We start from the raw sequence: 17,758 nt of genomic DNA on the forward strand, positions 1-17,758 counted from the left end.
AAGGCAAGCCTGTCTGCGTCCAGCCACGGCCCAATTACAGAGAATACATTACTCCAAGTGGCAGCTTCTATTGCTTGGACAAGCCCTGACACCATGCAGGGACAGGGCGGGCTACTGGAATCGCATGTCGAGGGATTACAGTTATGCAACCTCAGTAAACATATGCCCGAGTTAAAGCTCAAATTCGTAACGCATTAATCAGCCCCAAAAAATGGTGAGTACAGTCGAGGCTGGGCAGGTGTGCTTTCTCCCCATCTCTATCATCATAAATTAGCTGTGATGCTTGATGGAGGTCTTTGCATCCATGAATTTCTTGAGCGCAATCCCTGTGTAGTTCCTGTGACCAGGAGGTTCTTTCTCCTCATTTGCTGCTCTGATAGGTCTCTAACCTTAAACAGAGGCATGTGAATATTCACCATTTTCAGGAGCAGGAAAATTCATCACTGCAAACTACAGTGCAAAATAATTCAAAGCTGTTACATGGTAAATATATTGGCAAAATACAGACTGCTGTTTATTCAAAATGGAGAAAAAGTCCTAATAATGTCAAACATTCTAAAATATACTCCAGTTGTGAGGGCGTGGGTAATGGCCAAACATAGCAGACCCACTCTGATGGGGCTCCAACACCACACCCGTCAAATCTAACTACATCAGGATGGGGAGCCAGTCGCAGCCCTCTACTTCCGCCTATCCAAGCTACATACTGAGAAAATTATGTTGCATGCTTTGAAGAGATCTTTGCTGAGACCCTAACCCTGTGGTGTGGTGGGGCCAGAGAGGACCGTGTTTCATGGAGCGGCGCAACTTGGAGATGTCGACTGGAGTGGCTGTTCGGCCTGGCCGCAGTGTCCACAAACATGCAGCAGAGAGTGGGAGCAGCCTCCTGACTCTGCTGGCAGTGACCCCGCTGGGCCTTTTTGGAGGCACGGCACTGGACAAACTGGCTGTGGGCGATAACCACTCGTGACTTTGAACCCTCATCTGCATTGGGGCAGCTGAACTCCCGAGCTGGTGCTGAACCAGCCACCACCTCTGGAGACGGGATCCTAGGCCCACTCCTGGATTACATTGATGAGGTCTTTGGTGGATTTGGTGAAAGTGTAAAGAACCTCTGTTGAAACACATATGTGCACTATGGCAGCCACAAATTGCTCTCTTTACTGCACCTATTCAATACTCCTCCATGGACTGTTCCCGCATCCATTGTGCTTGCTACCTCACAGCCTGATGGGGGTGACTTGCACGTTGACTGCCACCACATGTGCTGCAACCTTGTACGGGGCACAGGGCAAGACGCCCGCAATACGATACTTATTGTGAACTCACATAGAAGCCCTGCCGCACACATACTAGCGCTAAGCAACGTCTTCCTGCCTTTTACACATTATGATGGACAGCTCACTCAAGGGGCCCCGGTGCCTTTCGGCGTGGTGGAAAAGTTACAAACACACATGGTCACTGGAGAAAACTCTTCTGGCCCTATACGCAGTGTAGTGTAGGAAAGGCACTATACATTCTGTAGGAGAGTAGGATCTGCTTACTATGGTTACTCCCACTTTTTGCTGAGCTTCACTGATTTATCGACATTAGTCTGGCTGGGGCCCTGCTAACCAGGACCCCAGCCTAGCTGCTTCCTCTTTAAATTGATTGCATGTACATTAGGTACACTCCAGATTGGTTACTGGATTACCCTTGTGAGTCTCTACTATATGGTACTTTAGGTACCAAGGGCATAGGTACCCCAGAGGCCTACGAGGGGCTGAAGCATGTATTATGCCACCCCTGGGAAACCTTCCAAAATGGAACCACAGGTCTGCTACTGCAGCCTGGGTAAGGAGGTGCTTGCACCCTTACTAAGATATAGGTTACCTATATCTACCTTTAAATAAAGACACATATTAACCTATAAGTCACTCCTATAGCACGCCTTGACAATCCTGAAGGCACAGTGCTGGATTGGTGTCACTACAGCGCATGCTTTTACATCGCATGCCTTTACAACGCGGTTTTTACCACGCAGTCCATTACAACGCATAATGCTTTTAGGCGCTGGATAGTGAATTATTTAATTTACTATTCCAACTCCAGTCCCCGTGGATAGCAGGGAAGGTGTTGGATAGTAAATTAAATATATTCCCTATCCTAGAGCGCCCCCCAGCGCAATGCGTTGTAATGGTATGCGTTGTAATGGTTGCGATGTAATGGTAGTGCGTTGTAAAAAATGCGTTGTAGGTGATGTTCCCCACAGTGCTTGCTTTTGTGTGGGAGGGTGCCCTAGCATAAGCTGAGCCCCTCTGCCGCTTTTGGAATCACTTTCTTATAGCTGTTCTGTGATACAGCCATCCCATATTCTCTTAAGTGCATTATAACATTGCAGTAAATGCAAACTTTGGAATGGCTGCATCAAAACATGTCGTGTTTGGTGTCAAACACTTTGGAATCCTACCCCCCGTCAGTTCTGGCAGTGGGGGTTGAATTCCACCCTTCGAGAGGGAGAAGACATGTACACATGTACCTGACCGGTAATAGTTTAAAAGAGCCCCAGCATCACAAAATGGATGCTGCTGCCACAGACATGAGTCTGACCTCCTGCTCCTGGACGAAACTCCGGCAGGGGAGGCCTGGACAATATGTTTCCTGTCCAGGGAGGTGTAACCACCACCCCAGACAGGCTTTAGTGTATTGGGGCAGAGTGAGTGCACTCAGTGAATGCTTTTCAGACTGTGCCTGGGGCACACAAGGTGTCCCAGTGCATACACCAGTTCAAACCAGTTGCGGCGGCACTCAGCCCCTGCTCTGGCGTGAAACGGGGAAAAAGGGGAAGTGGTGTAACCGCCCCCTCCCCAGGTCCTCCCATACGTGGGACGTTAGAGTTAGTCTAATCCCTAAACTTAGTATAAGTATAGGAAACCAGGGGCATATGTAGGTAATTTCAATTTTGCGATTGCCAAATAGCGATTTTTAAGGAATCGCTATTTGAGAATAGCAAAATGGAATGTAGGTAAAAAATTCGCAATTTGTTTGCGAATCTCTAACATTCCTTTATTGCGATTAGCAAATTGAGAATCGCAATTAAGGAATGAGTGTCCCATTCATTCCTATAGGCCTAATTTATTCCTATGGCTAAGAGGCCCATAGAAATGAATGGGGATACATTCTCAAATTGCGATTTTCTTTGAGAAAATCGCAATTTGAGAATCGCAATTCCAAGGGTGCCAGGGTGTCCAAAGGACGCCTGTTGCACCCCTGGAATGTGCCTCTAAGTACATGTGGTGCACATACATGCCCTAAGGGCATGTCTGTGCGCCACATGGCACTTTGAATTAAAAACAAAATGCATTTAGAAAGGGAATCGCAAAATACTATCTACTTGGAGTAGGTGGTATTTTGCGATTCCTTAAGCCAAAATTGCATTTTAAAATTCCCTCCTACATAGCATTTAAGGAATCGCAAAATTGCAATTCCTTAAATGCTTGAGCAAAATAAGGAATGGCAATTTTTTCGATTCCTTATTTTGCTAATGTGCACCTACATACCAAAGCACTGTTAGCGATTCGCAAACGCCGAAATTCGCAGAATTTCAGTGTGTGCGAATCGCAAACGCCTACCTACATATGTCCCCCAGTCCCTAGGACTTTAGATTAGCTTGGATGAAACTCTGCAACATATATCCTGGAACTTTGACATTCTACTTCGACTAGAAGACGGAAGAATCTCCCTTGGGGTAAAGGAGTGACTCCCCTGTTCAAACAGGCACCAAAGAAGCATCTTGCCAGTCTGCATTTCCAAGGCTCCCGCCGGATCCTGAAGGATTTGCGTCACAGGACACAGACTTCCAATCATCTCTGAGGCACGCACTGATCTATTTCTATTATATGCTCTTTGTGATCCGTAGGTCACAAGTGCTTTGCAGCAGGCACATTAACCCTCTGTGCTACTTTATGAGGAGTCACAACTTGCACTAAACAAAACACCGATCTCTGCAGCAGATCCATCAATCTCCAGAGTAGTCTGGACACTTTTATGGTTGCCATAAAGTTGCTGGAGGCCAGGGGCGCCGCATCAGGTGCTTGTGAAGCGTATAGTACTTGAAAACACGCCCCCACCTCAAAAGTCAGCGCCTGGTGCAGTGGCACCAACCGCACCACCCAAGGGCCAGCCCTGCACACAATCACTGCGGACTGAGAAGTGCAAGTGTCCGAGGGTCACACAAGACCCCGAGCTCCTGGAGTGCGACAAGTGTTCGAGGGTCACACAAGACCCCGAGCTTCTGGAGTAAGACAAGTGTCCGAGGGTCACACAAGACCCCGAGCTCCTGGAGTGAGACAAGTGTCCGAGGGTCACACAAGACCCCGAGCTCCTGGAGTAAGACAAGTGTCCGAGGGTCACACAAGATCCCGAGCTCCTGGAGTGAGACAAGTGTCCGAGGGTCACACAAGACCCCGAGCTCCTGGAGTAAGACAAGTGTCCAAGGGTCACACAAGACCCCGAGCTCCTGGAGTAAGACAAGTGTCCGAGGATCACACAAGACCCCGAGCTCCGGGAGTGAGACAAGTGTACGAGGGTCACGCAAGACCCCGAGCTCCTGGAGTGAGACAAGTGTCCTAGGGTCACACAAGACCCCGAGCTCTTGGAGTAAGACAAGTGTCCGAGGGTCACACAAGACCCCGAGCTCCTGGAGTAAGACAAGTGTCCATGGGTCACACATGACCCCGAGCTCCAGGAGTAAGACAAGTGTCCATGGGTCACACATGACCCCGAGCTCCAGGATTGAGACAAGTGTCCGAGGGTCACACAAGACCCCGAGCTCCTGGAGTAAGACAAGTGTCCGAGGGTCACACAAGACCCGAGCTCCTGGAGTGAGACAAGTGTCCGAGGGTCACACAAGACCCTGAGCTCCTGGAGTAAGACAATTGTCCGAGGGTCACACAAGACCCCGAGCTCCTGGAGCAAGACAAGTGTCCGAGGGTCACACAAGACCCTGAGCTCCTGAAGTAAGACAAGTGTCCGAGGGTCACACAAGACCCGAGCTCCCGGAGTAAGACAAGTGTCCGAGGGTCACACAAGACCCTGAGCTCCTGGAGTAAGACAAGTGTCCGAGGGTCACACAAGACCCCGAGCTCCTGGAGTCAGACAAGTGTCCAAGGGTCACACAAGACCCAGAGCTCCCGGAGTAAGACAAGTGTCCGAGGGTCACACACAGGACCCTGAGCTCCTGGAGTAAGACAAGTGTCCGAGGGTCACACAAGACCCCGAGCTTCTGGAGTAAGACAAGTGTCCGAGGGTCATACAAGACCCCTTGCTCCTGGAGTAAGACAAGTGTCCGAGGATCACACAAGACCCCGAGCTCCGGGAGTGAGACAAGTGTACGAGGGTCACGCAAGACCCCGAGCTCCTGGAGTGAGACAAGTGTCCTAGGGTCACACAAGACCCCGAGCTCTTGGAGTAAGACAAGTGTCCGAGGGTCACACAAGACCCCGAGCTCCTGGAGTAAGACAAGTGTCCATGGGTCACACATGACCCCGAGCTCCAGGAGTAAGACAAGTGTCCATGGGTCACACATGACCCCAAGCTCCAGGATTGAGACAAGTGTCCGAGGGTCACACAAGACCCCGAGCTCCTGGAGTAAGACAAGTGTCCGAGGGTCACACAAGACCCGAGCTCCTGGAGTGAGACAAGTGTCCGAGGGTCACACAAGACCCTGAGCTCCTGGAGTAAGACAAGTGTCCGAGGGTCACACAAGACCCCGAGCTCCTGGAGTAAGACAAGTGTCCGAGGGTCACACAAGACCCCGAGCTCCTGGAGTAAGACAAGTGTCCGAGGGTCACACAAGACCCCGAGCTCCCGGAGTAAGACAAGTGTCCGAGGGTCACACAAGACCCCGAGCTCCCGGAGTAAGACAAGTGTCCGAGGGTCACACAAGACCCCGAGCTCCTGGAGTAAGACAAGTGTCCGAGGGTCACACAAGACCCCGAGCTCCTGGAGTAAGACAAGTGTCCGAGGGTCACACAAGACCCCGAGCTCCCGGAGTAAGACAAGTGTCCGAGGGTCACACACAGGACCCTGAGCTCCTGGAGTAAGACAAGTGTCCGAGGGTCACACAAGACCCCGAGCTCCTGGAGTAAGACAAGTGTCGAGGGTCACTCAAGACCCCGAGCTCCTGGAGTAAGACAAGTGTGTGCAGGTGGCAGCAGGGCCGGCCTTAACACTGGTGGCGGTCTGTGCGACAATGTCTGTTGGCGGCCCCCCAATGAGCACCTCTTCCACGGATTCCCTCGCTAGCACCCTTTAACGGTGCCCCCTCAAGTCTCCGTAACCACTGACTCTCAGATCCATTTCGGTTTATAGCACCTCTCATACCAGTGTAAGGTGTCAGAGCACTTTACATCACACACACATTGCACAGAGACAATGATATGTGTGTAAATCAGTGTATAGGAAATGTTACATCAGACAGGACTACGAGGAGTAGTGTTGGAGTGGTATGCCATCGATGCTGGAAGGCAATATAGTTTAAGAGTCCTTATTCTGGTAAGGCGCTAATTCAGAATGTAAAACATAACATCATGGTTAGGGGTTCTCTTTAATAATAAGGATTGTTTTCGAATCAAATGAACCCTTTGGGCAAGATTAGGATGATGAAAGACTGGGCAAAAAAGCATATGGCTCTAGCATATACCTCGCAGTTTGCAGCTCTTTGATGACAGTTAATATCTCAATGTTCAATATTAGAATTTTTACTTATAAAGGACAAGTAACAAAAGGATCTTACTTGAAAAAGCAGGAACCCACTGACCTATTTACATGATATGCACTTTGTTATTTGCATCATACGTTTTCTTAGCAGCAGGGACTTTAACCCTCTGCGCTACCTTAGGATGAGACAACACTTCACCGGATTTCCCTTGACATTTTAATTGATGCCTTAAAATTGCTCGAGGCCAGAAACGCCGCAGCAGGAGGTGCTTTTAAAATGATAACATACTTGGGAAAATGATGCCCGACCCCAAGTCAGCTCCCGGTGCGGTGGCACCCATCGCACCACCGTAGAACCAGGCCTGGGTGGCAGTGCTAGGCCGACCTTACCGTGCACTCTGAGCTGCGCTGTGGCGTGCTGTATCCTCCCCCGGTCCACGTTCATTTGCACGGTGTAGTTTCCGGTGTGATTCGTCTGCACATCTGTGATCCGCAGAGACCCGTCCCGGAGCAGAGACTCTCGGCCGGTGGATTGAGGACCATAGGACGGAGGAGGATCGCTGCGAAAGAGACCGAGGATTTGGTCCTTTGCGTCTGTCCCTCCGCCCCTGAACCAGTTGCAGTACCAGAAGCGCCCCTCGTACCGCACAGACAGGGTGACGGTGTCTCCCACCGCCGCCGTCACCACATCTGGAGTGATTGACAGCTGCGCCGCCGTGCACTGGAACAATGACGTCACCCAGATTGACGTCACCCAGGCTGAAAGAAAACACAGAAGAGAAACAACATTAGAGGCGCTGCGGCTGAACCCCAAAAACAACAGACACCAGTGGGTGCGGAGAGACAAAGGCGACTGTAACTAGATGAACGGATTACACAAAAGCATCACAATATCAGCGCAGAGCTACAACAACTACTACACTTGAAGTCGTATACACATTAGGCCTCATTTATGAGGCCCCTTGCGCCATCGGAACTTCACTTTTCATGAAGTTCCGTGGCGCAGAAGCCTGCGTGGTATTTATCAGGCAGCAGTACGCCAGTTTTTGTGGCGTGCTGCTGCCTGATAAATATCAGTCCCTTTAACGCAGTGTTCTGCGTTAAAGGGGCGTGCAATGGGTGTTGCTGGGGGCGTTCCCAGCAACATCCATGGCCTTTTGACACTGCCCCAGATTTACGAGAAATCGTAACTCTGAAGCAGTGCCAAAAGCTTACGCCTCCCCAGGGGAGGCGTAAGGGAGGCGCAACAGGGAGAAATGTCTTTATTTCTCCTCGTATTTCCTTTTTCTATGTGTGCTGCATTCTACAGCACACATAGAAAGAGGAAAAGCCTCTTGTGATTATTTTTGTACAGAAAGGTTTTCCTTCCTGTACAAAAATAATCTTCCCCGCAACGCAGGCACCCTTGCACCATTGTGCGCCGGCGGAGGGGAAAAGGACAGGAATGCGCCTTATCTTATAGATACGGCGCATTTCTACCCTTTTCTTTTGCCGTAGGGAAGCGCAGCAGGAAGGCCTGCTGCGCTTCCCTGAGGCAAAAAGTCATAAATGAGGCCCATTATGAGGCCCATTATTTTTAATAAACACGCAATTATCCCAACTCATTTGGGAAAACTAACTGATAAAATATACATAGTTAATCCAATGCTCGGGTTACCGTATAATACAAATTCTAAACACAGTTTAATCAAGCTCCTGTAAACTCACCCTGTGTCCTGCTCCCACAGAGAGTGTGATGTAAACAAGGGTCTTGTCTCTTCACCCTCCTTCCTGTTAACTCAGTAACCTAGACCAGTCTCCAGAGTGTGGTGTAAACAAGGGTCTTGTCTCTTTAACCTACTTCCTGTTAACTCAGTAACCTGGACCAGTCTCCACAAACCTGGGCAGCATCACTGACCCGAGACCCCTAATGTCCATTACAAAGGCTTCAGGAATTTAACTCATCAACCTTTACTTCTGGACAGACACAAGGGGGGGCCGTGGAGTCAGCTGTAGGGTCACCGAGGTGGCCACACCTACTATGAAAGACGCGTCACTTCCGCCACCAGCCCTGATGTCAGATATTGGCAATACCAGGGGTCTGCATCTCATCAATCCCCTCCTCGAAGCCGCCTCAATGGACTTGATCAATAAATCTGTGGGTTTGGAGATCTGAGGGTCTCTGGAACAATGACCTGCCTGTAGGGTCTCAGCACTTGTAGGGCGCATTCACTAACCTTTCACGCACTGCAGCGCCCCAAGCAACGCTTCTGCGCTGCGTGAAAGGGAGGGAGCAGAAATACACACTATTTACAAAGATATGGATCATTCCTGCTCTCTCCTTGCACTGGTGCACGGTGTGCTGCCTAGCGCCAACGCAGGCACCATGGTGCACAATAGCGCCTGCAGTACAGACATGATTGTTTTTGTGCAACTGCACATAAATAATCCTTTCAGACGTTTTCCTCTTTCTATGTGCGCTGCTGAGCGCCGCTCATGTGGAAAGAGAATATAATGAGGAGAAGTGAACATATTTCTCCTCTTTACGCCTTACTTGGGAAAGCGTCATATTTTCACGCATTCCCAGGTTTAGATGTCTTTGTAAATATGGGAATGCGCCAACCTCCATGGGTGGCCGCATCGCAACGCCCATGGGTGGCCACATCGCAACGCCCGTGGGTGGCCACATCACAACGCTCGTGGGTGGCCACATCGCAACGCCCACGCTCCACCCTGGAATGCCTTCCAAGTAGAAATGAAGCGTGATGCTGCTCATGCAACTGCACGGAGTTACATTTCTTCCCAAAACCAAACGAGATGCAGCATATCGACCCTGACGTGTCTTTGGTCATCAAACAGGATGTGGCAGTCCATGTCGTTGTCCAAGGTGAGTGCATCTGAGTGAATCGGGGGTCAGTGGAAGGTCATTAGGCCATTTGCGGGACCAAGCAGATACAGGTCAGGTGGCGAAAATGAATGCTGCTGAGTCCTTCTGATTACAGGCACATCCACGTCCTCATCCCGCGATGTGTGCTCTGCCCCACCTGTGGGTGTTGCTGTACCGGCTGCGGCACTCTGTGCCACTGACACATCAGGGGCCGGAGATGGATTGTCCGCTCCACTGTGTCCCACTGACGCATCAGGTGCCAGAGTGGTTAGGCCTGCCGCACTGGGAGGCAAAGACATACCAGGGGGCGGAGATGTGGATGATGTGGGGGCAGCAGCATTCATCATCGCCACGCCTTGTGGCAGCAATGCCATGATGACGATCTGCAGGGCATGGTAAATCTCAGCTACAGTCCGATGATTTGCAGCGGTGGCTGCCATCCTTTCCGCCTCCATCCGCACCATGTCCTTCATGAGCCTCCACATGTGTGCCAGCTCACGGCTGCTATCGCTGGAACCACTCTGAGCGGACAGGTGTTCTTCTCTCCGCATCATGACTCCAGCGATGTCAGTCAGGGCTTGTTGGAGACCATGGAGCTTTGCTACATACCCAAGGATGGCATCAAGTTTGGTTGCCATGATGCCAAAGCCCGACCGCGCCTGCTCTGCGATCTCCCCCTGGCACTCCTCCAGCATACGGCGTTGGAAGGCCATGTGTTGTTCCTGGGGGTCTTGGGGGAGTGCCTGGGCTGTGGGTGTCTCCTGCTGGGTGGCTTGGGTAGTGGGTGGGCTCTCCTTGATGTAGCTGGGCTGCCCTGATCCTGGAGGTGAGTGGCGGATGAGGTCAATGATGTCTGGGATGGTTTCGGTGTCGATGGTGGTGTTGTCCACCTCATCATCAGTGAAGAGTGGCTGTGACTGCTCTACAGGAGGTGTTGATGGTGCCGCTGAAATGTGAAGGGGAGATGGTGTATTACAATGTGTCCACATGTATGTAGCCGCATGGTACATGTTGACATTCAGACAGCATGGCATTGTACATTGTGACAGTCCGTAGATCTGGGCGAGGATCAAGACTCATTGTGGGTGTGCACCGTGCTCTGCTTGATTTTGCATGTGTGCCATTGTGCCCATCTCCACCCTCCCCACCAGTACCTGCTGGTCACTCACCCTGTTGCGGTTGTGTTGTGTCCTGTTGAGCAGTTTCCGATCCACCGACTCCAGCCACGGTCTCCACACTGATGACTGTCGACACAAGCTCCTCCATGTCACCCAGCTTGAGCTGTGGCGCTGGGCCCCCACCTCCAGTCTGCGTTGCTGCCTTCTGGTTGGCAAAGAGTTTTTCCTTGGTCCTCTGCTTGATGTCATTCCATCTCCTCTTGACCTCGTACATTGTCCTCTTGTGCTCACCGACGGCATTCACCTTGTCCACGATGTCCCACCATATTCCATTTTTGGTGCCCAATGGCACATTGGAGATGAAGAACAGTTTGTTGATGGTGTTCCATCAACTCCGTGACTATGATCCTGTTCGCCTGCGGACTGAACGTTGTCTACCTCTTCTTGTCCTTGCCCTTCCCTGTCCACGAGGTCCCGGGCTGGTCATCTGGGGTGCTTGTGGGTTTGCGCCCGTCCACTGTGCCTGCTCCGGCTGCCTCCATGGTGCTTGGCTGTTGGTCAGTTTGTGTTTGGGTTTGGGTTTGGGTTCGGGTGTTTTTTCTACTCTTACTGTGATTTTTTCTGCCTGCCAGGTATGTGTTGCAGGCCTGGCGCTGCTTATCGCTGATTTCCTAATCGCGCTTTGGCCCATCGCAGCTTTTTGGTGTTTTTGTCTCCATCGAGGTGGTTGGGTTATGGCAGACTATCGCATGCTACCGCTGCGTTGTGAATTCCACGTTGACACAGGGTTATTTTCCTGTGATAGGCTGCAATGTTGAAAGTTGCATTATGCTACTCTTGCGGTAGTTATCACACGTTCTTGTGAATATACCCCTAAATGTGTCAACTATCACCCTATGTTGTTGACAACAGCAGATGTAAATATATTGGCAAATGTGTTGGTGAAACAGCCAAAACAGCACAAAGCAGATTAGTACAAGAAGAGCAAGTGAGCTTCACCACCGGACGATGCCCATAGAGTCATTTGAGATCATCGGCTTGTGTGCTGTGGGGTGGTGAGGAGAAGGGGTCCCTAGAACGGCAATGTTGTTGGATGGTGAAGAAACTTTTATTAGGTTCCAAGGTGACTTCCTCTTCAGGGAGCTCAACAGTTCAGTCTGGGGGAAGGGATCATTAAGAAGGTCGAGCTGCTGCACCAGAATCCAAATGCACAGGTCAATTATGGAGGTCATAGTCGGGCACATTCCACATCGACAGAGGGGCTTGGTAAGATTTTCCTCTCTCCCTTTTTTTTTTTTTAAGTCTTTTTATTGAAAGATTTAGCTATTACATACAGGGCACGGCAATGTTACTAACAAAATACATCACATTGAGAGAAAAAGCAGATAAAGCAACAACAAAAATATTAAAAGGAGCTACATCCAGTTAGAGCAAAGAAATAAAGAAATTTGATTAAAAATATCAATCCAAGTTCTACAACATAAAACTAATCAAGCAAAGTTTCCATTCTATAATGTTTCCTTAAAGTCACTTATATCTCTCACAATATTACCAACATGCCAATTAATACCTTATATATTGTCCTAAATCACCCGGATTTTACTCACATCTAGGTTTTATTATGTTGCACCCTCCTTCCATCGCGTAATAGGATCCCATATTAGCTTACTCAGCTTCCTTCCCCTTTTTCCTTTCCGTGCATAGATCTCTTTCTCCACATTATATGTTGTTATTAATTTGGCCAACCATTTATGGAAAGTAGGTGGTATAGGGTCAATCCATGCCGAGGCTATGCATAATCTCATAACAGATAATGCTACGAATAGAAATTCCCTCCCGCTAGATAATTGTTCGTCCTCCAAATTTACTCCTAATAATATAGTTCCGGGAGTTAACACAATTTCGGTTCCTAAAATATTATTTATGAAACCTTCAATATCTTTTTTTAGTGAATCTAGATGAGGACACGTTGCAATTACATGTTTTAGATCAGCATCAAAACTTCCACACCTATAACACTTAATACCCACGGTGCCTCCCCCATGTGCTATTTTTGCAGGGGTATAGTATAAATGATACAACGTTTTATAATGTTGCGCCTGCAAGGGTGCTGAGCATAACAAAGAGTATCCCTTTTCTAGAGAGATACCAAAACTTTCCCCGCTTATATTAAGATTATCATTCCATTTTTCGTTCCATTTTTCGTAATCATCCTGTTTTGATTTTATCAATTCAGCATAAAACCTCTTAATAGTACAATCTTCCCCTCTTTGAACTACTTCCATAATTGCATCGCGCCTAAAACCCAAAACACCTCCCTTTTTATTCAAAAGGAAACTCCTAATTTGTAGGTATTTAAAGAATTGCCCTGGTATCTAACTTAAATCTAGCCTGTAATTCTGAGAATTGAAAAATCCCCTGATCCCCCATTACATCCCCTATGGTTCTAATTCCCTTGTTTTCCCATTCAATAAATGTGGGACCCGAGAAAATATCTTGTGGAAGATTTGGGTTATGTGAGAGTCTGGTATACACATTATATTTCCCCAAACCTATTCTTTTAGCAAAACTTTTCCAAATTGTACATGTTGCTATGAGCGTCTTAAACGTTGTCCTCTTGTAGTAGCTAGCCTCTGTAAACTTCAACAACACATTCTGCACTTCAATTCCCAAAGTTAGTCCATAAATTGCCAGTGTTCCAAATTTACTCCAACCTTCTGATTCTGCCCCTCCCTGCATGCCAATCATATTTTGGAGAGCAGCTGCCCAATAATAAAGTTTTAATTCTGGTACTCCCCAGCCTCCCCTCTCTCTCTGGAGTGTCATAAATCTAAGGGCTCTTCTCGTTTTCCCCTTCGCCCAAATAAATCTATTAATTATGCACTCTAGTTGTTTAAATATTTTGACTTCAAATAACAAAGGTATTGCTCTAAATAAATATAAAAATTTTGGGAGAACCAGCATTTTTATTATATTTGTCTGCCCCACAATTGACATGTACAAGTTGTCCCACCTGTCCAGATCTTTCTCTACTTTCTTAATTAAAGGGATAATATTCTTTTCTACTAACACGTCCAAATCTGCCAAAATAATAACCCCTAAATATGTGCCTTCCTGCGTCACTCGATTATCTATACAGGAAGTAGAAGAGTTTTTAATTATCTGCGTTTTGGATGTATTTAATTTATACCCCGATATCTTTCCAAATTTCATCGCCTCAGTTTCCAGATATTCTATGGATTCAGTAGGATTTGGAGTGATTACAGCAATATCATCTGCATAGGCTAAGATTTTACAATGCCCGATGAGTGTTGTTAGGGGTATAATCATCCCAGATGCCTCTATTCTACGGATTAATGGGTCCATGTATATAGCAAACAATAGCGGTGAGCAAGGGCACCCCTGTCTAGTACCTCTTTTTATTCGAAATTGCCCCGTATTCCCACCATTCACACATAGAGTTGCTACCGGATTTAAGTATAGAGTCTGTAATGCTTTAATATATCCTTGTTTAATACCTGTTCTTTCTAAAGCATACCAAAGATAGCCCCAGGAGACCCGATCAAATGCTTTTTCTGCATCAAGTAACATTACTGCCATCGGGTCTCCTGTGACTGATGTAACATCAAATAAAGTTATTACTTTGCGTATATGGTGAGTGGTCCCTCTCCCCGGTATAAAACCATGTTGAGAACTACTGACTATTTTGTGGATTACTCTGGCAAGCCTTGATGCCAATGCCTTGGAGAACACTTTCACGTCCGCATTCAGTAAAGTGATGGGTCTGTAAGATCCTGGTTCTTCCGGATTTTTCCCTTTTTTTAATATTACTACCACCTCAGCACTCCCCCATGACTTGGGTGCTGATTTACCCAACTGTGCCAGTTGCATAACCTTCATTATCTCTTCTCCCAACCTATCCCAAAACACTTTATAGAACTCTATAGGTATTTGATCAGGGCCCGCCGCTTTACCTGAGGGAAGATTCCATACTGCCTCCTTAATTTCTTCTGTCTGCAAGACCCCCTCTAGACCATCTGCGTCATCCTCCTCCACTATATCTACAGGGATCTCTTGAAGATACTCCTTCATATCCTCTTTATCTCTTCGAATATCTCGCCCCGCTAATTCATCATCATATAACTTCTCATAAAAAGTCCTAAATACTTCCCTTATTTCATTCGACTCTGAGTACACCTTACCCGATGTATCCCTAATTTCTCTAACTGTTCCCACCGCTTCTTGTTGCCTTGTCCGGGTAGCCAAAATTCTCCCTACTGACTCACTCAATTCATAACACTTCTCCCTTTTAGTATTATAAATGTTCACTGCTTTGCTAGCTATATCGCTCTCTGCCTCGCCTTTTGCTTTCACTAGTTCTGTCAGAGCCTTATCCATTTGACTCCCCGTCAAAACACATTTTTCTAAATTCTCCTCTGCCTTAAGTACCTTCTCAGATAGCTCTAAGTTCCTCAGCTGCATTTGTTTCCTTTTATAAGAATTATAACTTTTCGTTTCCCCCCGTACCCCAGCTTTAAAAGTATCCCAGACCACCCCCAATTCCGCGGTATCCCTATTAAACAAAAAAAAATCACTAATCCATTTATTCATATGTTCTATATATTTATCCTCTTTTAACAGCCCTCTTTCGAAGGTCCAATTTGTATATTGTCTAGTACTTGTTTTTGTTGCCATTGTAAGTACTAAGGGGTTATGATCACTAAGAATCCGTGGCAGCCTTTTAATCTTTGAGTTCGATATAGTAGTACTTGAAACAAAAAAATAATCCAATCTTGCACATGTTCGGTGTGGGGCCGAATAATATGTAAAACCTTTGCTATCCAATCTCTTTTTCCCCCATACATCTGAGAGAGCATTATTTAAGACTAACCTATGTAGTGCCTGATTAACTTTCTTTGTCCGACCTTTATATTTTCCAAAGGAACCCAATCCTAATCCATCTACCCCATTTATATTAAGGTCACCTCCCAGTATTATTTTCGGTGCCCAGGTAGCTAACTCGACATCTAAAAATTGAAAAATCTCGGGGTCATCCTCTGTTGAGCCATAAACAGTTACAAGCGTTATCCACTCCCCATCTATAAAACACTCAACCATGGCCCATCTTCCCCATTTATCCTGTGCTTTCTTCCTAGTCAGGATATTATTATTTCTAGCTAAGATAGCTACCCCTCTTTTTTTGACTTCTTGACTTGAATGTACTAATAAATGAAATCCTAAATGACTAAGGAAGTGTGTTTGTGTTATCATAATATGTGTTTCTTGGATAAATACGAAATCCACATTCATTTGTTTCAAGGCTACCGCAATTTTTGCTCTTTTTTGAGGATCATTTAGACCACATACATTCCATGTTACAGACCTAACACCCATAGTACAACTTATCATATGTCTTTTCCCACCTACAATCTCGTGTGCACTATAACCATATAATTGTCCAACATCTTATCAATACTCCAGTGTAATTATTTCTTATATTACCTCCTTTGAGTTTTCGCCGTCCTAACTGTTCCCCCATTCTTGTAAATGCCCTCTTTAAGCTACGTCTCTCTCTTATATGTCCTGCCGTACCCTGTGCCCCCCCTGACTCCCACCCAGCTCCCTCTCCCCCCTCCCCCCCCTTCCCTTACTGGCAAATAGGTCAATTCTGACCTATATGTGACAGCCAAACCTCCCCCAGGGGAGATTCCCCCAGCCACTCCCCCATGGTCCATCTCTTTGAACCTTTATTCATGGTATTAAAAAAAAGCTCGATTCCATCTTCTTTATTTCTTTGTTATGGAAGCTACTTGTTTTAAGCTTTCAATGCGATCAGCTTGTATATTCCGTTCTCTATGTGTTCTCTCTTCTCGAAGAAAAGTCAGATACTCCTGCGCAACTATTTCAGAGAAAAATACTCTGAACTGACCGTTAAGACCTACTTTAAGGCGAGAAGGGAGCAGCAGATACACTTCACACCCTATATTCTGAAATGGTATTATAAGTTGCCGCATACGCCATCTTCTTTCCACTGTTGTGTGGCAAAAGTCTGGGCGAGCAAAAAAAGTTATGTCCTTATAATTTCCCACATACACAAGAATTGCTCTTGCTCTTGAGCCCACATTACCCTTTTTCTGTGTGAGGGGAAATCGATGCGCTCATTGCACCTCTTTATCCCAGTCCCATTTATCCATCTCTGGAAAGGCGCCTTTCAGCAAATCCACAACAAAGGCTCTTATATCTCCTCCTTCTTTGCCTTCCTCCACTCCCAGCAGTCTTATGTTGTTTCTCCTCTGCCGATTTTCAAAGTCTTCCAGTTTCCAAAGTATGTCAGACTCTGTTTTCTCCTGCCCCTGTCTAGATTCTTGCAGCTTTACCATCTCATCTTCCATTTTACCAGTCCTCTGTTCAACCTCCGTCAATCTACCGGTAACTTCAGCATACATTTCATGTACTTTGTGGAGAGATCTCTGTATTTTCTTGTTAGCGCGCTTGGCTCTTTGACTCTCCAACCGGGCTTCCCCTTGTATCTGTGGCATTGTGGAGAGTAAAAGGTCAAATTTATCTTTGTGCGGCTCTCCAAAGTTTTGATGTTGATCCTTAATCTGGTCCTGTTCATACACCTCCTGCAGACTACCACCTCTGGTCCCATCTTGTAAACTATGCGATGTAGCTGTGCCTTTCTTGTCCCAATCCAGCTTTTTAGCTACTCCTTTTTGTAACATGCTTCCTACTTTGCTATTTCGCATGCGGGACCTTCCCCTAGACTTATAAGTTTTAGTTTTGGTTTTCGGGTTTCTTTTTTCCACAGCAATGATCTGCTCCATCTCTAATCGTGGGGAGCAAATATCTGATTCTTGAGAATCACTCAATGAAGAATGCTCTGACTCTGCAGATGAGGTGGTAGTTAGATCCGTTTCATCCTCCTCCTCTTCCTCCAAATCATTACCATCACTATCATCATTGCTAAGCGGCCCTGTAGGAGACGGTTGTCTAATGATATTTATATTTCTTTCCTGTTTTGTCCTACTAGAATCTGGTACTATGACAGAACTACTCGGTTTGAAAGATTTCA

General features: G+C 47.0%; 1 protein-coding gene across 2 annotated transcripts in view; it reads right to left on the reverse strand.

Annotated features, from left to right (window-relative positions):
- The window catches only part of LOC147706617 (cell adhesion molecule CEACAM8-like), a 139,161-nt gene that overhangs the window by 92,524 nt on the left and 28,879 nt on the right, over positions 1 to 17,758 (reverse strand). For both annotated transcript variants that reach the window (XM_086933108.1, XM_086933107.1), the window contains exon 2: positions 7,090 to 7,458. In XM_086933108.1, coding sequence (XP_086789234.1) covers positions 7,090 to 7,458 — 369 coding nt within the window. The remainder of the gene's footprint in view (positions 1 to 7,089; positions 7,459 to 17,758) is intronic.

Source organism: Lissotriton vulgaris, chromosome 7 (genome assembly GCF_964263255.1).
Source record: "Lissotriton vulgaris chromosome 7, aLisVul1.2, whole genome shotgun sequence".
NCBI lineage: Eukaryota > Metazoa > Chordata > Amphibia > Caudata > Salamandridae > Lissotriton > Lissotriton vulgaris.